This window comes from Gobio gobio (assembly GCF_949357685.1).
Source record: "Gobio gobio genome assembly, chromosome: 10".
NCBI lineage: Eukaryota > Metazoa > Chordata > Actinopteri > Cypriniformes > Gobionidae > Gobio > Gobio gobio.
In genome coordinates, this window is record NC_137116.1 from 8,175,876 (window position 1) to 8,197,517 (window position 21,642).

Sequence of the window (21,642 nt, forward strand, 5' to 3'; positions counted from 1 at the left end):
AATCATACATCAATGGATCAGCTCATTTATTCAGCTTCCAGATGATGTATAAATCTCAATTTAAAAAAAAGACCCTTATGATTGGTTTTGTGGTCCAATGTCACTTATATGTATATATATATATATTAAAAATATTATTTTTTCCCCCTTATCTTTATAGACAGAGCTTGTATGCGGATGCCAGAAGCTTCTTCAATAAGGACACAGGAGTTCTGGAGGTTCCTCTGACTGTACAGGTGGCAGATCAGGTTTGAAGCCTCAGTCTAGTGGCTCATTGTCAGTCAGCATTCTTAATGCTTGTATCCTAATTAAGGCTGGATGCACATGTAATAACTCACTCTTCGAAATGTTATAAAAAAAGTTATTTTGAGAGAGTGTTATATATAAACAAGATGTTGAAAGGCATTTCGGGAATGGTCTGATATTGTGTATATGGATTGTTGGTAACACATTAGTTTAGGGTCCAATTCTCACTATTAACTAGTTGCTTATTATTAGCATGCATGCATATTACTATGATATTGGCTGCACTGTAAAAAAGTGCCTGGAATTTACAGGGTTAAAGAGTATTAATTTTACAATAAATTACTGTAGTCAGAAATGTACTGTGAAATTAATGCATGCTGGGTCATTTACTTAATCAACAGCTGAATGATTCTGACTTCACAGTAATTTACTGCTTTTATTTTACTGTGAATTAATATGTTAAAGCTGTCTTGAACCATGCCATGATGCCTTGTAAGAAATTATATTGTTTAGTACTGTAATTGTTTTACTTACATTGTTTTACATGTGTTACTATGGTAATCCAGGTTGAATGTTCAATGAAAAAGTCACCCCTTACATCCCAAAAACACAAACACAGTTTTCATGAACAACTTGATAGCACGAGCATGGCAGTCCAACTAAGGAACATATTACAAATATGACCAGATTAGAGGGTTATGTTGATCACGATAAGAGGAACCAAAGGAAACAAACATATATTAGGAGTATATTGTCTTCGGTCTTCGATCGCAAATGGACAAACAAGCAAACATGACACATGAGCATATTCAAGCAAAAGCCAGCAAATATTAGTTCTGTGAAACAAAACAAAATCAATGTTACTCGCCTATCGAGAAGAAATAAAGCAACCTTGGCCTTCGCTCCTTGCATTCTCTCCAGCGCTGGAAAGCTGATACTTCTGATCGTAAGCCTTCTTTTGTTCCACAGACATCTTCCACGTGTGTTTTTTATCTGCCATCTCTCTCTTTCTGTCGTCGCTCGGCTAATGTCCGTCCTGTGTCGTGTCTTTTGAATAATGACGTGCACTGAGCGCTCTCTTCTCCCCCGTCATTAGTAGACACGCCCCTTACTGCTGATTGGCTATACGTTTGTTTTGGTACTCGGCCCGAGACAGTTTTTTCAAGCAGTTTTGAAATACCACTTACCCCTCCTTTAATAAGCAGTAATTAGGAGTTTATTGAGGCAAAAGTTGTAGTTAATAATGATAATTGGGCCCTAAACTAAAGTGTGACCAGATACATTTATGGTGAAAATGTGAGTTGCCTTTGCACATGCATAAGTCGCTGCCGTGATGCAAATGTATTGTGTGTGGGTGTGAGGGCATTGCTATGCGGTTGCTAGTGTAGATACAAAAGAAATGTTTCAGTTAATTAACCTCCTATGCTCGGAATTTCGTTTAACATTTTTCATTTTTTGCATTTTCTTTCTTTTACGAACCCGTCAGTAAAGGATGTTGCTAGGAAATGGAAGTGAAAAGGGGAGATAATGTTTTATCAAGTGAAATAATTCCATCAATTATGGGATATTGTTGATTAACTTCAGTGAGGAAAGAACACAGTGTGTGTTGTCTTTTTTACATTGTGAGAGCAGAATAAAAAGAAAAAGGCATGAACCCACAACAAATATGATCATTTACAGCATAACTCAACACGTCATGGAGCATGATCCTATCGTCAAAAGCACATTAATGCCAGGTGTAAATGAGGCCTGTGGTATTCTGGTCTTTAGATATGGCTCGGCCCCTCCTTTAACGTATGATTTATTTCACACATTTGATCAAATCTGTGCTATTTGAAATACATGCAAAGCAACATGCTCAACTGAACACAAGCTCACTACACGTTCGCCTGAACAACAGCGCTGTGTGCGGACAACACTGGTTAAACTCCCATAATCCTCAGAGCTGGACACTGGTTATCATCCCTCTATCTCTGCATGCTAAAGCAGAAAGCAGGATCTGATCTCGTCCTCTCTTCCTCTTCCTCAGCCAGACTCACTCACGCCAGGACTCTTACTGATCTCAAACCTGTGCCCGGTCCAGAGCGCAGGCACATATCCACGCCCCAGCAGCCTCACCTCACTATCACATGCTTCAAAAATAACTCTAGTCATATCTGTAACTAATTATAATCATTGCATGCTAATCAACATGCAGAGTTTTTGAGAAATTGGTGATCAATTAGCTCTATTATTAATCTACAGTTGAATCAGTCCTATAATGAATTTTACAAAACATAGTTCAGGCAAGTTATATATATAATCTAACAAAATGGCCAGTTATTTCACAAATATTTCCTCCTCCAACAATATCATACCCAAGTGTCATAGCTAACAAAAATATAATCTAAGAAAATGTTTCTAACGTTCATTTTCAGTTATGTAAACGTTATTTCTGAATATTCTCTGAATGTTCAAAACTGCTTACTCGAATTAAAGGAAGCATTCCATTTCATCATTTTGCAAACATCATAGGAACGTTACTTTTGAATCTTCTTGAACATTCTGAAACAAATTAACATTTAAAAACGTTAAATGTGACATCACAGGCTGAAAGAAATGTAAATTAGCCCTTGCTACAAAAGTCTACAAAAAAATTTTTTTTTCCTTTAAATGGTTACATTTATCGTGTTTGTTATATGATTTTTGGTTAGAGTGGAATTCCACTAATTATTCATCTATATTTTTCGTCTGAGTGGTCCAAGACCTCAGGACTTTTGTCGCACTTGAACTACACTTGACTGGATCCGAGGAGTTTATGTGGTTGTAATAAAATAAGTAACATTTCCTTCCCTCAAGGATCAATTTGACCCCCATAGGAATAACTGGAATGTGAGGAATGCTTCAGTAGCTACACAGAAAACCTAACAAATGCTCAAAAAAAATATAAATGCTAAAGTTTTAAGCTTTACCAAAAAATTATTTTATAAAGTCTATATGTGTATCTGTGTAACATACTGCTCCGAAAGACTTTATTGAAAGGGTAATCCACAATCGTAGTCAAGTGTTCAGGCAAGGTCCAAACAAACAAAGAGTAATCCAAAAACCGACAGATAAGAAACCAGGGAGAACGCTCAGAATTGCAGTTGTTACACTAAACAAGACTTCTCAGTGAATGGCAGAGTTAACATAGGATGGCTAATGAGGTTAATGAGAAAACAATCATGGCAAAGGATTATGGGAAATGTAGTCTGAGATGTTATGGCAATAGTCCAGGCTGATGTGCCCTCTGGTGGTGGTGATCACGGGCACTCTCACTGGTGACCGTAACAATCTGAATGCATTCTGAAGAGATAAACTCGAGAACCGACTTTAGGACCCAGCGGAACATCTCATCCAGTTCATATAGAGCTATAAGGCCATCTAGAGTCATGAAATACCATTTTATATTATAAGAGGTCAAATTGGCCTAATGTGAGATATTTTGAGCTGGTTATGAATGTAATGGAGAGCTATTTTGAATTTAAGTTTAAATAATGTTGAAAGACTGTGAAAATTTGCATAACTCCAGATTGTCTGGCGAAAGACAATTACTTACTGAGAAGACACTTTTCGCGGCCGACGTCCCACTGAGTCAATCAACTGAGAATGGCTCTAATTTACATGTATTCCTTTTTACCGGAAACTTCCCCCAAACTCCTGATTTTCTCTCCTGGGAGATCACCGAAATATACCCAAAATCTATTGGATTTAATGTCAATTCTCACTATACAGTATTATATGTGTTTGATATTGATTGAAATGTCTTGAATAACAAAATAAGAATACAAGAAGTTAATAAGAGTTTTTAGAGCTTAGAGATATTTTACTTATGATGGTGGGTGTGGCTTTTGGAGCCATTTGCCATTTGAATAGAAAAACTATAATAGAAATTCAATGATATAAGCTTTCTGGACATAAAAAAAAGGTATAATTTTAGGGCATCAGGTCATTTTGACCAGCAAGGGAAGGATTTGTTAGAGGTTGCGAGTGAGGGATGAATATTACAAAGCAAAGCAGTTGAGAATGTTTTAAAATCACAACATAAAAAAGAACTGACAACTTGTCGGATGTCTTGAATGTAATAGAGCTATTTCTGTGTCGGTGCAAACACAGCCTGTCAGGGAACAGTGCCAGAAGACCCAAATTCAGACACTTTCTTTAGAGAATAACATTTAGAGGATAAACAAAGGGGAACAGCCGGCTGTTCACTGAATCACAGGACAAACTCCCACCAGTAGGGCAGCTGGCCGAGAGAGAGAGAGAGAGAGAGAGAGGTCAGATCCAGTCTGTCCGGAGGGCAAACACAAGGGCGAAGTCAGAGCCTGGAAGAAGATCAGAAACTGGGAATCAATCCAGACTAGTGACAAATATGGAAGGTTAGGGACTGATTACCAGTGACCAGAGATATGTGAAGACTAGTGATCCAACTTTAGTTTTGGGCGGATAATGCAGGACGCACATGTGAAGTAGCTCACACACTCCTTGCTCTGCACCGAATGAGCCAATGAGCATGTCCAGATTATTAAACCAAAGAACCGGTTAATTCGGTTCTTTTTGAATCAGACATGACCGAAAAGCTGACTTTCAACTCTGCCTGTAGGTTTGATTTGTTCATTTTGAACCGGTTCTTTGGTTCGAAATTGGCCCCTATAGACTTGGTCAGCATTACTGGAGGACAAGACGAGGGCTAAATGACGGGGCTTGGTAAAAGGGGGAAAAAAAGGTGGGCACATGGTAGACGCAAAGAAAGAGAGCCGTGTGCATGCTGACAGGATCAGAACCAGGCAGCCAGGCGTCCTACATGTGAGACTCACACGTTACGCCCATCTGCCCTCAAAGAGGAGGACGTGTTTGAATACTGGAGATATGATGATTATGTCAGGCTTCATCACTGCACAGTCATGTTTAGAATGGAGACACGGGTTGATTGAATTACACCGATATTGTGCTTTAACTAGGTGAGGCCTGTCCTGTTTACGGCCCATGCTGTCGTCACCAGCTCCGACCTGCTGTTTGACTGCACTGAGCTGGACTTTGGACACTGCTCCGTTTATGAGTCCAGACGGATTTCAGTGCGTCTCACTAACTGCTCCTTACTGCCTCAGGAGTTTGGCTTTATGGGTATTCCCAAGGTGAGCACACTATCCAGTGAACACACTTCACACATGCCACTCATTTGATACTCTATAACAGCGCTGAATCAAATCCAAAACAATACAAACACACAGCTGAACGTGCAAGTGTTTTGCCCAAATGAAAAAAGAAAAAAAAAAACGCATTTAGACTTTTGCTCACATTTTGTGTATTTGAAGTGTGATGTTTCATTGTACCAATATCAAGTGAATCAAAATGTGGAAAATCTGGTCTCTGTGATCTGTCCTGTGACAGATGGGCTCACATTCAGACAAATCTGCAGAAATTATTTAAAATCAAAGTTCAGTCAAAACACTTTAAAGCAGTTACTGAGAGAGATGCAATAACGTACTTACAAATCATTACTATTAGTTTGTAGTTAATTAATATTTTATAAACTGTAGTTAATATATTAATAGGCAGAGTTCTTCATTCATTGTCATTATAATTAACAAATTATTATTTTTTATTTGGCTCATATGTAAAGAATTAGATAATGCTTTAACAATAAAATTTGTAAATATTTGTAACTTGTGCAGTAGAAAATGTGAAAATGACATGAATTAAGTGTTTTAAATCAACCTTTATTAGACATTAATTGCATTATTATTAAGCTGTCGCCCCCCTTTTTGCGAATAGATGTAAAAATGCACTAATCAAACTTAAATTGTTGTAATTCAAGAATCTATTTTTGGTCTTGTTTTAAAGAAGACACTCAGTAGGTTATTGAAGAAGAAAAAATTAATTAGTCAAAATAAATTTTGTAACATGAAACCCGACACCGCCCACTAGGGGAGGAGCCCGCTAAAAGAATTGAGTATTTACTGTTTCCATGGTAACGCAATGTCCAATTTCAAAATGGTTTTCACAGGATGAATTTGGATTTGAATGATACCTAATTCATGATGATTACTCAAATATGTGATAGTAAATAAAAAGTGACCTGCTAAACACACACACATTCACATACACATATTGTGTTTCCATGTTTTATAGGGACTTTCCATAGAAATAATGAGTTTTTTACTGTACAAACTGTATATTCTCTCCCCTAACCCTTACTGATGTATTTTAACAACGTGATCTTATGAGTATTTGTATGTAATTCATATTGACAGCATTATTTATTTATTTATTTTAAAGTGGTTATGTTTAGCTTTGGGGATTTTAACGAACTCTTAAAGGAACACTAATTTTTTTTTTTTGGAAATGGGTAACTCTCCTAGAGTTAAACAGTTGAGTTTTACCGTTTTCAAATCCATTCAGCCGATCTCCGGGTCTGGCAGTAGCACTTTTAGCATAGCTTAGCATAGATCATTGAATCTGATTAGACCGTTAGCATCTCGCTCAAAAAAATTACCAAAGAGTTTAGATATTTTTCCTATTTAAAACTTGACTCTTCTGTAGTTACATCGTGTACTAAGACCGACGGAAAATGAAAAGTTATGGCTAGGAACTATACTCTCATTCCTGCGTAATAATCGAGGAACTTTGCTGCTGTACAATGGGTGCAGCGCCGCAATGATATTACGCAGCGCCTGAAAATAAGCTAACTTCCGTCAACATAGCCAACGTGACAACCTGCTTGCACAGGGAGCGTGCTGGGGACTATTTTCAGGCGCTGTGTTATATGATTGCGCCTCTGCACCCATGGTACGGCAGCAAAGTTCCTTGATTATTACGCAGGAATGAGAGTATAGTTCCTAGCCATATTGGTCTAGAAAATCGCAACTTATCATTTTCCGTCGGTCTTAGTACACAATGTAACTACAGAAGAGTCAAGTTTTAAATAGGAAAAATATAGAAACTCTTTGGAAACTAATTTTTGAGCGAGATGCTAAAGGTCTTATCAGAATTAATGATCTATGCTAAGCTATGCTAAAAGTGCTACCGCCAGACCCAGATTTCGGCTGAATGGATTCGAAAACGGTAAAACTCAACTGTTTAACTCTAGGGGAGTTGGAAATTGAGCCTATTATCCAAAAATAGTGGCGTGTTCCTTTAAGAATAATGCTCTTAATGCCCAATAAAGGTTGGTTTAAAGCACTTAATTAATTTCCCCATTTTCCGTGACTTAATCTAAAATGAGAACTATTTACTGTCAATATGTTGTTAACAAAGCATTATTTAACTCTTTACATATGAGCTAATTAACCAATTACACTTTTAATTACAGTGACAATGAATGAATAACTCACTATTTGAATACAGTCTATTAATGTATAACTGCCGTTTATAAACTATTAATTCACTATTTGCAAATTATTCGTAAAATACTTTATTACACTATACTTATTATAACGTGTTACCAAAAATTGTATTTATGAGACCAGAGGCCTTGGAGATATAAACACACATGTACAAATATATGTTTCTTTCTCTCTAGTTTATTGATGTCCAGCCTAATGACGGTTTTGGCACTTTGCTGCCTTCTCAAAGCCTGGACATTCACTTGATCTTCAGCGCGTCAAAAGCAGGGGAATACAACTTCACACTCACCTGCAAAACAAGCATTAACAGGTAGGGGAAATGTCACTTAACACATACAGATATCCATAAAGAGCACAAAAGCTCACTGTAGGATGTGTAATTCAGTGAAATGAGATCATATATACACAAAGTTGACAATATATAACAGCAGCTTACCATAAAAAGTTGTCCATTGCTGTCTGGCTTTAACTCAGATGGCCCCATCTAGTGGCCAACAGTCCAAATTAGTATGTATCTATAATACCTGGAGTTTTCTATCTGTTTCTATTCATTTCTGTGTTGAGCAGCCAATGGCCTTCTCATTTGCTTTGGTGATGCAATAAAGCAATACCCTGCACCCGTAACCAGTCATGTCACACGGTATATTTGTGGAAATACATTGTATGGGTCAAAATGATTGATTTTTCTTTTATGCCAAAAATCATTAGGATATTAGGTAAAGATCATGTTCCATGAAGATATTTTGTACATTTCCTACCATAAATGTATCAAAAATGTATTATTAATACTAATGTGCATTGCTAAGGGCTTCATTTGGACAACTTTAAAGGAGATTTTCTCAATATTTAGATTTTTTTGCACCCTCAGATTCCAGATTTTTTAATAGTTGTATCTCGGACAAATATTGTCCTATCCTAACAAACTTTACATCAATGGAAAGCTTATTTATTCAGTTTAAATCTTTCAAACAATTGACCCTTATGACTGGTTTTGTGGTCCAGGGTCACATATGTGCCGATGATATAGAGCCATAACACACTCTTGATTGTGCGATGTTGCTTTTATACAACAGTTTAAAGGAGTATGTATTCTGTGGATGAAACACGATTTTGTCATCACTTTTATACAACCAATCGATAAACAAGAAGTTAATATTGATAGTTTTCACATGACGTCACACCCTTAGGAACGCCCACCTGGAGGGCAAAACAAGGCTTTCCTCCATTGCCCGCCACTGCCAGTCATTTTTACCAGGTTTGAAGTCAGTATTAATGCAGTAAGACAGTGATATTAAAATACCAAATTCAATATACACCTTTTTGATGATGCATAACTTTGTACAGGAAAGCAGATGAACACAGAATATTAATGCAACACAAGATTCTTTAACCTGGCGTCGGTTCACCCTCCGTCTGCTGCTTGATCAGCTCTATAATTCTAATGGTTTTACTGCGTGATTAATCTGTGTTTAAAATTAAGTGGTGCAACAACTCGATTTAAAATAAAACTCATATCAACAAATCCCAGATTAGCGATAAACTTTGCTTAATTGAATCCTTATTGGTGCAACTAGCCCTACAGTGAAGCGTTTTAAAAACGTCCCGCTGTTTTTAGTGACTGAAATACCGCAGCAGGAGCTGTATATGGATCACAAGTGCCCAAAACGTGCATCTTGTTCACATATTTTTGTTTTAAAGGGATAGTTCACCCAAAAACGAAAATGTGATGTTTTTCTGCTTACCCCCAAGGCATCCAAGATGTAGGTGTCTTCGTTTCTTCAGTAGAACACAAATGAAGATTTTTAACTCCAATAGTTGCTGTGTGTCACTCATATAATGCTTGTCAATGGAGTCTAATTCTATTAGAGTAAAAAAAACATGGACAGACAACTTCAAATTAAACCCCGCGGCTCGTGATGACACATTGATGTCTTAACTCTCTACTGCATAGCGTTGCTCTCAGGCAACGGAAAGTGTTTTTAAGTTTAATTTCCAGTACATGTTTCTTTAAATAATTGCAACCAATCAAAATGGTCAAATGATTGCTATAGAATGGTCCAATAAGGTGTGGGAGTCACTATCAAGCATCATTTGAAGGCGGGGCTTCCTTTTCTGACATGTGGTCACATGAGCACATGGTGTGAGAAGAAGGTAAGATTATTTGCTTCAGTAATCTTATTTACAATGACATGAACTGTAAATAAAAAATATATGTATGTGCATGAAGGTGTAGAGAAGTTGTTTGTCAAGTTTTATTAACTTTTTTTTAATTTAGCATGTTTAGAAATTCAGTTTTTCTTCTTGTTGCCTCAGGGCAACGTTATGCGATAAGGGGTACTTTTTATGGAGGTCTTTGCTGACAATGTGTTTGGATGTTATCACACATCATTACATGTTATTTGTGCACAATATGGTAAAATAATAATAATAACTTCATAGCCACGCCCTAGCAACCAGTTACAGCACCCTAGCAACCATATATCAACATTAACGAGCCATATCTCAGTACCAGAGCATTGTAGAAATACAGAGTTGGGCTCTTTTGACTCAGACTGGCCAATAGTCTTTCAATATCACCCCATTAACTGTATAGCCACACCCTAGCAACCATTTAGAGCACCCTAGCAACCGTATTGCAACATAAAGAAGCCATATCTCAGCCCCAGAACATCGTACAGTCATGAGGGTGGGCTCTTTTGACTCAGATTGGCCAATAGTCTTTAAATATCACCCCCAGAACTGTATAGACACATCGTAGCAACCATGTACAGTACCCTAGCAACAGTACAAACACATTAATAAGCCATATCTCAGCCCCAGAACAACCTACAGACATGTTGCTTGGCTTTTTTGCATCCCAGTAGCATCCGAGAGGATTGTTTTTGCCATGGCAAGCACCACTCACATTTTCTTCATGAAATGTACATTCTAGAGTGAGAAAGTGAACTGTTCGAACAGGTTCTACAGTGTTTGAAAAAAGAAAACTACCTCTGTTTGATGGATTGACAAATAAGTTTTAGTCAGATTAAATACTTTTTACTTGCTAAGACATATTTGAAGTGTTTTTAAAAGGAAAATTGCCACTGTTTGATGCGTGTAAATGGACCAAATGCTACAATTAAATATTTGAAACCCATTATTAATTGAAAAGAGTGACAGTTCCCTCTTGATTTTCCTAATAAACATTGAGACAATATTACATTTTTCTCTGTGATTTACTACCTATACTGCATAGCGTTGCCCTGAGGCAACAAAATAAAATCTGCTAAGGGGGTGGGTTTTAAAAAAAAAAAAAATTTTGTTTGTTAATCTGTTATCTTAAATCTTCAAGAAAATAAGATTACATTTTTTTTTTATGCAAAAACAGAATTCATGCATTAGAGGGACACGAAACGATCGGTTTCTGAGAGAAACCGAACGGTATTTATGCAAATATTCTCATATCAGACGAACGCTTCAGCTCTCCAGACTGCCATCACTTCCCGTAGGTGAGGTCAAAATTCCGGCCGGGTCATAGATATGTATACGTAGATTCCTCATTCGAGCGATCCACGCCATGATCCACGCAGGCACTAATGAGGAATCTATGTATATGTAACCGATCTCAAAAACCGATCGTTTCATGTCTTAAGACATCGATGCGTCGTCACGAGCCGCTGGGTTTAATTTGAAGTTGTCTGTCCATGTTTTTTTTACTCTAATAGAATTCAACTCCATTGACAAGCATTATATGAGTGACACACAGCAACGGTTGGAGTTAAAAATCTTCATTTGTGTTCTACTGAAGAAACGAAGACACCTACATATTGGATGCCTTAGGGGTAAGCAGAAAAACATCAAATTTTCGTTTTTGGGTGAACTATCCCTTTAAGATGGAAATTTGACAGGCTTGTGCTGCAGTCACATGACTGAAAACTATGAATTGAGGAATGTAACAGAAATTTAAGGACAATACTTTCCAGTTCCAGTTCTTCTCTCTATCAGTGTCAGTGTTTCTAAACTCCCTGAAACGCCTCCATTGTAGTCTTGAGTTTCTTCCGGGAACCAACACGTCACAATATTCCCCATTATAATAATTCATATGCAGAATAAAGGGGCGGGGCCTGGTTGAGTTAGTTAGTAGTGTGCTGAAACTGCCGGTTATGGTAAAGGGCGGGACATTTCCCAAACACCAATCACAACACACTGCTCCAGCCGACCAATCGGAGCATGTTGTGCTTTTCAGAAGGAGGGGCTTCATAGAGACAGGAACTAAACAGAGCGTTACTGACAGACTGGGAAGGGGGGAACTGCAACAATGGAGAATGTGAGGAAATGATCAACATTCAAGCAGGAAAACCTGCTCTAGTTGTTCTTAATTCTTCTAACTCATATGCCTCTCTCTCTGTTCTTGACTCAGAGACTTCCTGTTATCTTGTCACGCGACTGGCGTCCAGCCTTCTCTGAAACTCTCTGATTGTTTGGTTGAGTTTGGAGGGACGGCGCTGGGCGACTGGAGCACTGCAGTACTCTATGTGGAGAACCGTATCAGCACCGGTCCTGGGGCCGCGGCCCGGCTCTTCGCCTTCTCTGTCCCTGAAAACTCTGACCTCACCATCACTCCTGCCTCAGGACGTGTGCTGCCTGGACAGGTACTGCTAAACACTGGAGCAAAATCATTCACATTTGTTCTGTTTTATTATCCTGTTTCATTACTACAGTTTTGCTTTTGTCCATTTTCAGTTGCTTCATGCCTTTGATTCATCAATGAGGGGAGATTGTGGCTAGTTGTCACATTTTTACTATTGTGAATATTTCTAATAAAATGTTTATTTTTGATAATCAAATTATATATAGACACATACCTTTAAATCTGGGCCACAAAAAGACTATTGAATACTTCTACCCTTATTGGGGTAGAAATTCACGACACAATAACAATAGTATTTTTAAATTCCGCTATTGGTGCTTGCTGGCGCGAGATGCATTCTGTGATATCTGTCTGTCTCAAGTCCACTCAAGTCACCTCCTGAAGCATCCTCGATTAAAGGGGCGGATCAAGGACACATCAGAGGATTTGAACTGTACTTGGCTAGAAGTGAACTTTGAATTGGGACAGTACCTGGGCAGCGACTGATGACGTTTCACAAGAACGCATGTTGAGAAACGCCCTGGGTCTCTTATTGTAAAATGTCTATGCTTTATGCTTTTTTATTAGCACACATGCTCCTAAATACATTTTACAGTTTGCACACATCTATTTTTTTAATATTTAGAAATTGTATCCAACCTGACATTAATGAAAAATATCTAAAAACTCTAGTTAACTTTATTGGCTCTATTTAAACAATCTGATCATGGTCTGAAGCTCATGGCGCAGGTGCACTTAGGATATGTCCGAATCCACTTTTGCTAGTTTAATGACAGAAAAAACACTCAGCGCACCAGCGCACCAAAAGGGTTGTCCCTAGTCTCTTAATGAGTCATGGGTGTGTTTTGGACGTAACGTGCAATAAACCAATCAGAGTCTCATCTCCCTTTCCCTTTAAAAGCCAGTTGCGCTCGCACCATGGCGGATTCACTATTTACATGGAGCAATATAGACACCTCCGTCAACCTGACGAGTCAGTTTAAATATATGTGTGTATTGCCGCCATTGGTTAAATAAGTAGCAAATAGGTAATTCTGATACACGCAATGACTATCCATTATGACATGTAGTTATTTTTATCTTTATGTACACAATAATAATCTTTTACATTTGTACATCTTTTATTTTTCATATTTAAACGTGTGTGTGCTGCTGCGCGTCCCTGTGTGTGTAATAAGCAGAGTGTACGCGCGTTGTGCACCGCCTATAGGCTCATATTACTAACACCCCCTTTAAATAACACAAAAAATACTGCGCTATTGACTTTAGAGCAGGTTTTTGTTGGTCAATGTCGTTTTCAGTTCCTCAAAATAGCAACCCGCCAACAATGCGCCTGAACACAACTGGTTTTCAGACCAGCACGCCCATGGGTGAACAGATGGCGCCAGTGCATATGCTATTTAAACAACGTGGAGCTAGATGTGAAAATGAGAACTGCGTCGGGCTGAAACTAGCAAAAAACACTTGCGTCATGCCTAGCGTCACATTGTGCTGGGTGTATGATAGGACCCTAAAATGGTGAATAAAACATCTTCATTTACTAGATCAGATGAGAGTAGGGGTGCCGTGTAAAAGTCCTTCAAATATATATATATTTTTTCTAATAATTCTCTCTTTGTAAACTTTGTTCAATGCCTGTGAGTGCTGGCGTATGTTCGAATATGACCAGTCATTTTCGCCGTCATCACCCGGGTGTAGTGCCAGAAGACGCGAATGAGAAGTTGTGCGCGCAGTGAGAAAATGTGTCTCTGTGCACTCATCCGAAAGCGCGCACACGTCTCACAGCCCGCAAATATTGAGTTCTCTTTCAAGTCTTGCTCTTGAACGGACAAACTCACACAAAAAGTATGTCAACATGTCCATCTTGATGAGTATTCTAGCAGACATAGTCTGTATATGCCTTAAGTAAACTTTATACAGTCCAGAAAGATGACGCATTTCCGTGCATTAGGTCTTAAAGGGGCAGTAGCCTTTACTGCTGTCTGTTTAATGTCAAACAACAAAAGACAAGGACATCACTCACTGCTCTTGATTGAATAGCTTTTGTAAGTTTAATAGGATTAATCTTTAATTTATACAGTCAAATATGAAATGTTATTTTACATTTGATCAATTTCTGTACCTGAAAACTAATGTTAGACGTACCTGAAAAACCTGAAAAGCATAGTTTATTTTATTAGTAGGCCTATCTTTGCTCAATAGTATTTATTTGTGCTGCTGCTTGTATTTAAATGATTTGTTCTTATTATTTTCTTTATTTTTATTTGACAGTAGTCCTTTTTTCCCTGAACATAGCAAATACTGAACCGTACCGAAACGGTGAACCTAAAACCGAGATACAAACCGAACCGTGTGCAATCTGTACCGTTACACCCCTAGCGTAACGTATGCGAGGGGGTGCCACAAAATGGAGAACATTTTCAAAGGGTGCCATGACTGAAAAAAGGTTGGGAAACACTGTACTAGATGTTTGAAACAACTTGAAAATGATTATTTCTGTACATGGATATGCTATGGAAAAAGTAAACTTACACAAATAAGCATTTTTGACTCAAATACTTGTAGTTAGTGAGATTTAGGCCTTGTGACAACCTCCTCGTCTCCCTTATTTGTTTGCCCTGAAGTTTTTGTGCCTCTGTCTGTTTGTGTGTGTCTCCACAGAGGCGTCTGGTCCAGGTGACGTTCAGCCCAACACTGTCTGATGATGTCATCAAAGCAGAGGCTCTTCGCCGGAGGAACGTCACCAGCAGCAGCCAGCATACACGACCTGACAGCAAAGTAAGGAGCGTCAGTCATATCACTTCTCACACACAGTCCTGCCCACTGTTGTAACTTCCCTGCTCTCTTATTTACAGAGCAAAATGGAAAGTCAGGTGTGTTTGGGAAAAGATCAAGGCAGCAAAGCGACGCCCACAGACGGCAGCCCCTCCCGATCCCCGAGCCCAGTAGACGCTCAAGCAGGGTAAAAACTTGGTCTGCTTATGACGTTGCCATAATTTACAGGGGACAATTGAAAATATAAATATATTTATATCATTTCTCCACAGCTCTGTTGAATATTCGGCTGCGAAGGCCTCACTTCTGCGCTCTTTCACTGAGCGCCGCGTTCGCCATGTCATATCCTGCTTCACTTCGACATCAGACACGTCAGAGGAGCCCCGATACAGGTGATGATGAGAGAATGAGGAGACGTAAAACTGTTGAAAATGTTTCCTTCAAAACATCTTTCAAATGTTCAAACAGAAGTTTAAGGTTCACCAGGTAATTTTTGTTTAACATGAACAAAGCTTTGACAGTATTTATTAATCTTAGATCATGTTAATTTCAACATTTACTATTACATTATTAAAAATAAGTTGTAAAAGTTGTATTTCTTAACATTAGTTAAACTAAAATGAACAAACAATGAACAACTGTATTTTTATTAATTAATGAAGATTATGTATTGCACTTTTGGTAACACTTTATTTTACAGTGTCCTTGTTGCATGTTACATGCGCTTACCATAGTAATAGTAGTAAATTATGCATAATTACATGCAACTAACCCTCAATACAAACCCTAACCCTATAGTAAGTGCATGTAGTTAAATAATATTACTCAGTTCTTAAATATATAATTACACTGTAACAATGACACCTTCAAATAAAGTGTAACCGCTCTTTGTTAGTTAAAGTGCCCCTATTATGGATTTTTTAAAATGACCTTTCATGTAGTGTGTAACTGTCACGATTCACAAGTGAGAGTGCCCCTGATTACCACCAGAGGGCACTCCACCCTGGATTGTCATTCCATCAAAGACTACATTACCCATAATCCTTTGCCCAGACTCATCAGCACTCATTGTTTACACCTGTGTCTCATTTACCTCATTACCTTGCCTATATAAACCATGTTCACTCTGTCATCACTGCAAAGTCTTATTTAGTGTTTGCCCCGACTGCATTTCTGAGCGTATAACTGGTGGTCACATTGCAAGACTGTATGGACCTGTTGGATAAAACAATGAGTGCTGATGAGTCCGGGCAACAGGATTATGGTTAATGTAGTCTTTGATGGAATGACAGTCCGGGGTGGAGTGCCCTCTGGTGGTAATCAGGGGCACTCTCACTGGTGAATCGTGACAGTAACATAGTTCTAAGTGAATGAAAACATCCTGCAAAGTTTTAAATCTGAAAGTGCACCGTTTATAAAGTTATTGTCTCTCAAGAGTCGACTCTGAGTCAATTAAACGAATCGTTTTTCAAACGAATCACTAGCTGCTTCGTTGTGACGTCAAGACGAAACATTAGCATATTGCCCGTCCACTTATTGTGCTATTACAGTTGAAACATCTCATAATGTACCTCAGACTGAGTAGCATCACTGAGAAACGTTTTGGTTGAATAACTAGTTCTTCCAATGTTTCATCATCGATTCAGACTCGTGCTGGGATTGGTGTAAAATCGACGTCATCGCTACTGTCTTTACAGTCTGTACTATTGCTGAGCTTAAGCCTACAGATGCCAGACAGAGCTGGAGTTCAGTTATGGTAATGGGCGTTTAGCTTCCGAAATACACACTGTATGCGGTAGACCAATCACAAAAGACTGGGTCATCTGACCAATCAGAGCAGAGTAGGCTCGTGGAAAGGAGGGATTTAGAGAGACTGATTCCTCCATCGAATCTTTTGAGAATCATTGAACATTGTGGTGATGTGCAGTGTATAATATGAGAAAATTTATTCATGTAAACCTGTTGTTGGAGACCACCAAAACTAAATTAATGGCACTTTAAAGGTGTCATGTACTGGCTTTTTTTTTATACTGTTGTCTGAGGTAAACTTATGACGTTCGCTTATGATGTTCGGTTTTTACATTCAGAAACATCATAATGAATAAGTAATAGGCTATTTTCTGCCATGGTTTTGAGGCTTTCTGAAAAACGCTCGGTTTTGATGGGCGTACCGCATTGAAGACTTGGAAGTAAACGCCCACGGCTAGGATTGGATAAGATTTGCATATTTAATGAGCTTCAGATCCCTCAGTACATGTGAGGATTGTTTTGAAAGCGTCTGCGGAAATGTTCACAGGGCTCGCAAAATGTCTTTACCAAACAAACACAATGATTCATCTCTCATCCACCCGCGATTGATTGGAATGTTATTTCTGTATTACTTGGCCTGTCCGATCGGTTAATAACCGCGACCTGCACACACACGTGCGCGCAAGAAAGGAATGTTATTTCACTATTTAAGAGAGCCCGTCGGCAGGCCGGTGATACGTTTTGGAAGCCCGTCTAAAAAACACATAGCCCCGGGACGTTGGGCTTTGCGAGCACTGCCGTTACAAGTCCGACTCTGATCACGAATGAACCAATAGCACCTTCTCCAGCCTGTTACAGTGTGCTAAGGTATGTAATCAATAGATATCAAACGATCTGTAACAATGCAATACTAACACATATAAAAAAACATGTTTTACTCACATAAGTGTGTTGCACCGTTCCTGTCGGATCCAAAATAGAAGGCACATTTTGTTTTAATCTCAATATGCCTGCAAATCCAGTCTCGACCTGTATCTTGTTTACAAACGATTCTGCGGTGAAATGAAGGCAACAAACGCGCAATGTCTTACACACGTGAGCTGGAACCGGCATGTTTATTGCTCGGTAGCGTGACTGCATTCTATGACGTCAGTGGTCGACATATTGTGAGAGCTCTCGTTTTCTGGGCCTGGTGTCAATAAAAGCTTTTCTTTGATTAATAAGGACGTTTTCAGCTCTGAAACTTACAGGATATTCTTATATCACGATGAACATTTATATATCAAAGGCTCAAGGGAAAGTTGATTTCTCAATTCATCACCCCTTTAACACATTAACTTTGCTAACTATATTTATTGTAAAGTGTTACCATAAAAATGTAAAGTAAATCTGACTGATCTGAACAGCCCACATGAGACGCTGTATCTGGAGTTACACTGTCCCGCCGTCAGACCGGCTCTCCTGCTCGTCTCGGACAGACACACCGTCCACTTCGGTCAGGTGGCAGTGGGTGAGACACGTTTGACTATCAGCTCAACTCTTTCTGCTTGTGTTTCACCTGTTCACTGTTATGGTTTTAACCTTGTAGGTCAGAAGGTGTTGAAAAAGGTGATCATCCAGAACATTTCCTCAGAGTTTGTAAAGGTATCTTTTTCAATCCTTTCTTAAAGGGTTACTTCAGCGATTTAGCATTAAGCTTTGTATCAGTAGAAACCCGGTAGTATATTCAAATTATGGTACTTTCCCCCCTCATATCCCCCTGAGATGAGAGAATTATGCATTTTATTTCTGGAAAAAAATCCTCTGATGACGTAAATATTGTCATTTTGCGTCATCTGAGGATTTTTTGTCCAGAGGCTAAAAACTACAGCCAGTAGAGGGAGCTGTTCAGCATGTTTTCAACTCGCCCATAGTGGAGAGATCTCACTCACAGAATGTAAATGCGCACGCCTGCTGCCACTCGGATCGGGCATTAATAACTGAGCGGTGCGGAGCAAAGTGAGTGTTTCAACTTTTCAATGAATTCCTATGAAAATTTAGCTTACATATGCGATCTGAAAGCACGTCAGACTGGACACGTGCTGAGAATGACTGCCGCGCTTACCTCAGCTCTGTTCAGCTCTTCTCTCGTGATGAATGAAATCGGACTCCTGCTGCATTTGAAAAGACACGTTCAGTTTTTAATTGTAGTGTTTATTCTCTGACTGAACGAAATTATTGTTTTATTATGAAGATCAAAACGACGGTGTAGGGAGTTTCCTCGTAGGGCAGCGAAGCAAGTGCATTCTGGGAGTTGTTGTCTTTCATCCACATGAGACAAAAATACATTTTCTGTCTTTTCTCAGTCTAGAAGGCACCGAATTCAAAAATAATTTCACATTTCTACTACATTAATGACCCAGTTTAAATACACATTTATCTGCCCAGCGCTGAAGTACCCCTTTAATAACTTTAATTAATAATTCAATATACAGAAATATTATAAAATGTGTAACTTACACTAACAGTTTGGAATAATTACGAATGTATTTATTTTGAAAGAAGTCTCTTCTGCTCACCAAGGCTACGTTTATTTGATTAAAAATACAGTAAAACAGTGAAATATTATTCCAGTGTTAAACAGCTGTTTTCTATGTGAATATATAGTAAAGTGTAATTTATTCCTTTGATTAAAGCTCAATTTTCAGCATCATTACTCCAGTCTTCAGTGTCACATGATCCTCTGATATAATTCTGATATGATGATTTGATGCTCATGAAACATTTCTGATTTCTGAACTCTGGAATTACATCACAAATTCTGGTCATTATGGAAAGATCCAGCTGAGTCTGTTGTTCTTTAAAGTGTGTGTCATCAGTAGATCACGCACAGAACTTTAAAATCCCATCTGCGCTTTTATGGGATTTGCCCTGTTTAGTAAATCTGTCCCAAAGTGTTATTTTCTGAAAGAACGATCAATTTAGTGAGTTTTTGCTTAAAACAAGAAAAAAATATCTGCCAATATAGTAAGAAAAATCTACTTTCTGGGTTAAAAACAACCATTTCTGGGTTATTTGGCGGCGCTGGGTGAATATTGGACAGAACACATGCTGAGTGTTTTTTTTCACACAGTAAATATTAAACATGAACTTTAAAGTGTCATGAAACCCTCCAGTTTTAGCCTGGTCGTTCACACCTCAGAGTTGCAAAAAGTCTCTGAAAATGGCCGTATAAAGCTGTGTGTGGAGGGGGGAAGAGGGCAGACAACAACCAATAAAACACAGACCTCCAGAACACTCATTATACAGACACATGAATATTAAAATATGACCACAGAGAGAAAAAAATACTATACTGTCACTATAATGTCAAAGAGCACTGTCCTTCGGATGAGACATTAAACCAAGGTCCTGACTCTCTGTGGTCATAAAAAATCCCAGGATGTCCTTCAGAAAAAAAAAGAGTAGGGGTGTAACCCCCGGCATCCTGGCCAAATTTGCCCATTGGCCTCTGTCCATCATGGCCTCCTAATCATCCCCATACACCAATTGGCTTCATCACTCAGTCTCCTCTCCACCAATCAGCTGGTGTGTGGTGGGCGTAATATGGCTGCCGTCGCATCATCCAGGTGGTGCTCCACATTGGTGGTGGTTGAGGAGATTCCCCCCTTCCATGTAAAGCGCTTTGAGCACACAGAAAAGTGCTATATAAATGTAACAAATTATTATTATTATTGTCTAGTTATGTATTGAGTTTGATATCAGTGTTAACTTGACTTTCAGCTGACCTCATCACTGCTGGATGTGAGCGGGCCATTTTCTGTGCTGAACGCCATGCGGTCCATCGGTCCTGAAGACACACACACGCTCCTGATCGCATTTACACCCTCTGTGGCCAAGAAGGTGAGCGCCGCTGCCACACATATACAAATCATAGCAAAACGTGTTTCATATTCTCAGTATTGGGGTCGAGCGACACCAGCTGATTGAGATCATTAAATGTAGATGCTCGATAGATGCTTTAATATTAAACAGTGTATTAATAGCTACAGAGACAAGAGTGATTCAATTACCCCTGTTATGCTACTTTAAAGGCTCCTAATTTTGTTTTGGAGTCTCCTCATTTTTGAGGCTAATCATTATCTTGGTAATGCAAAAACATCTCTCATTACTGTAATGCATACTGTCTGTGACACAGGCATTTTTTCCACAGGTTTCGTGAGATTCACTCTAGCCATTGAGCCGATGCTGGTGTTCATAATGTGAAATATGTTTTTTCTTTTGTCAGTATTATGAAACTCTGGAGGTGCGCTGCAGTCAGATGTCCCTGGAGATCGCACTGTGTGCTGAAGCTGTCAATCCCATCATCACCTGCTCACACGAAGGACACATTAACTTTGACTACGTTCCTGAAAACGAGAGCGCCTCACAAGTGTTCAGGGTATCCACTCTACTTTGCTCTTTGGCCACTGATGTCGCATTCTTAACATTAACAGATGCCTTCACTTTTGACTGCAAAAACTGATGTTCATCCTCAGTGTTTCTGTCTTGATTTCCAATGAAATTATCGAAACATTCTTAAATCAAGTGCAAACCCTTTTTTGGTGTTAAAAAACTACTCTCAGGACTTACTAAAGACACAGTGAAACATTAGCTCTGAAAAGGCGTGGACAGGGTTATTTCTGCAGCTGATCTTATTGCATATGCATTTGTAGGAGTTTCCCTTTCAGACGCAGTATAAATGGGAGGAGAGTATTTAAATGAATCACACAAGGTGATTTACTAAGGTACTTTGCGCTCGTCAATTTACTGGTGTTTCCGCCATTATTTACTGCACAAAAAAGCGTGTCTTAAACCAGACGCTAACTGGTAGATTGCGCTGGTCATTATGGAAAGATC

The 21,642-nt window shown here is 38.8% G+C and overlaps 1 protein-coding gene across 1 annotated transcript in view; it reads left to right on the plus strand.

Moving 5' to 3' along the window:
* cfap74 (cilia and flagella associated protein 74) overlaps positions 1 to 21,642 on the plus strand; it is a gene marked incomplete at both ends in the record, with an annotated part of 80,539 nt that overhangs the window by 40,766 nt on the left and 18,131 nt on the right. The window contains 11 exons of the mRNA XM_079827412.1: positions 161 to 248; positions 5,226 to 5,399; positions 7,787 to 7,920; positions 12,010 to 12,241; positions 14,902 to 15,018; positions 15,096 to 15,202; positions 15,288 to 15,407; positions 18,171 to 18,274; positions 18,353 to 18,408; positions 20,527 to 20,646; positions 21,032 to 21,184. Coding sequence (XP_079683538.1) covers positions 161 to 248; positions 5,226 to 5,399; positions 7,787 to 7,920; positions 12,010 to 12,241; positions 14,902 to 15,018; positions 15,096 to 15,202; positions 15,288 to 15,407; positions 18,171 to 18,274; positions 18,353 to 18,408; positions 20,527 to 20,646; positions 21,032 to 21,184 — 1,405 coding nt within the window. The remainder of the gene's footprint in view (positions 1 to 160; positions 249 to 5,225; positions 5,400 to 7,786; positions 7,921 to 12,009; positions 12,242 to 14,901; positions 15,019 to 15,095; positions 15,203 to 15,287; positions 15,408 to 18,170; positions 18,275 to 18,352; positions 18,409 to 20,526; positions 20,647 to 21,031; positions 21,185 to 21,642) is intronic.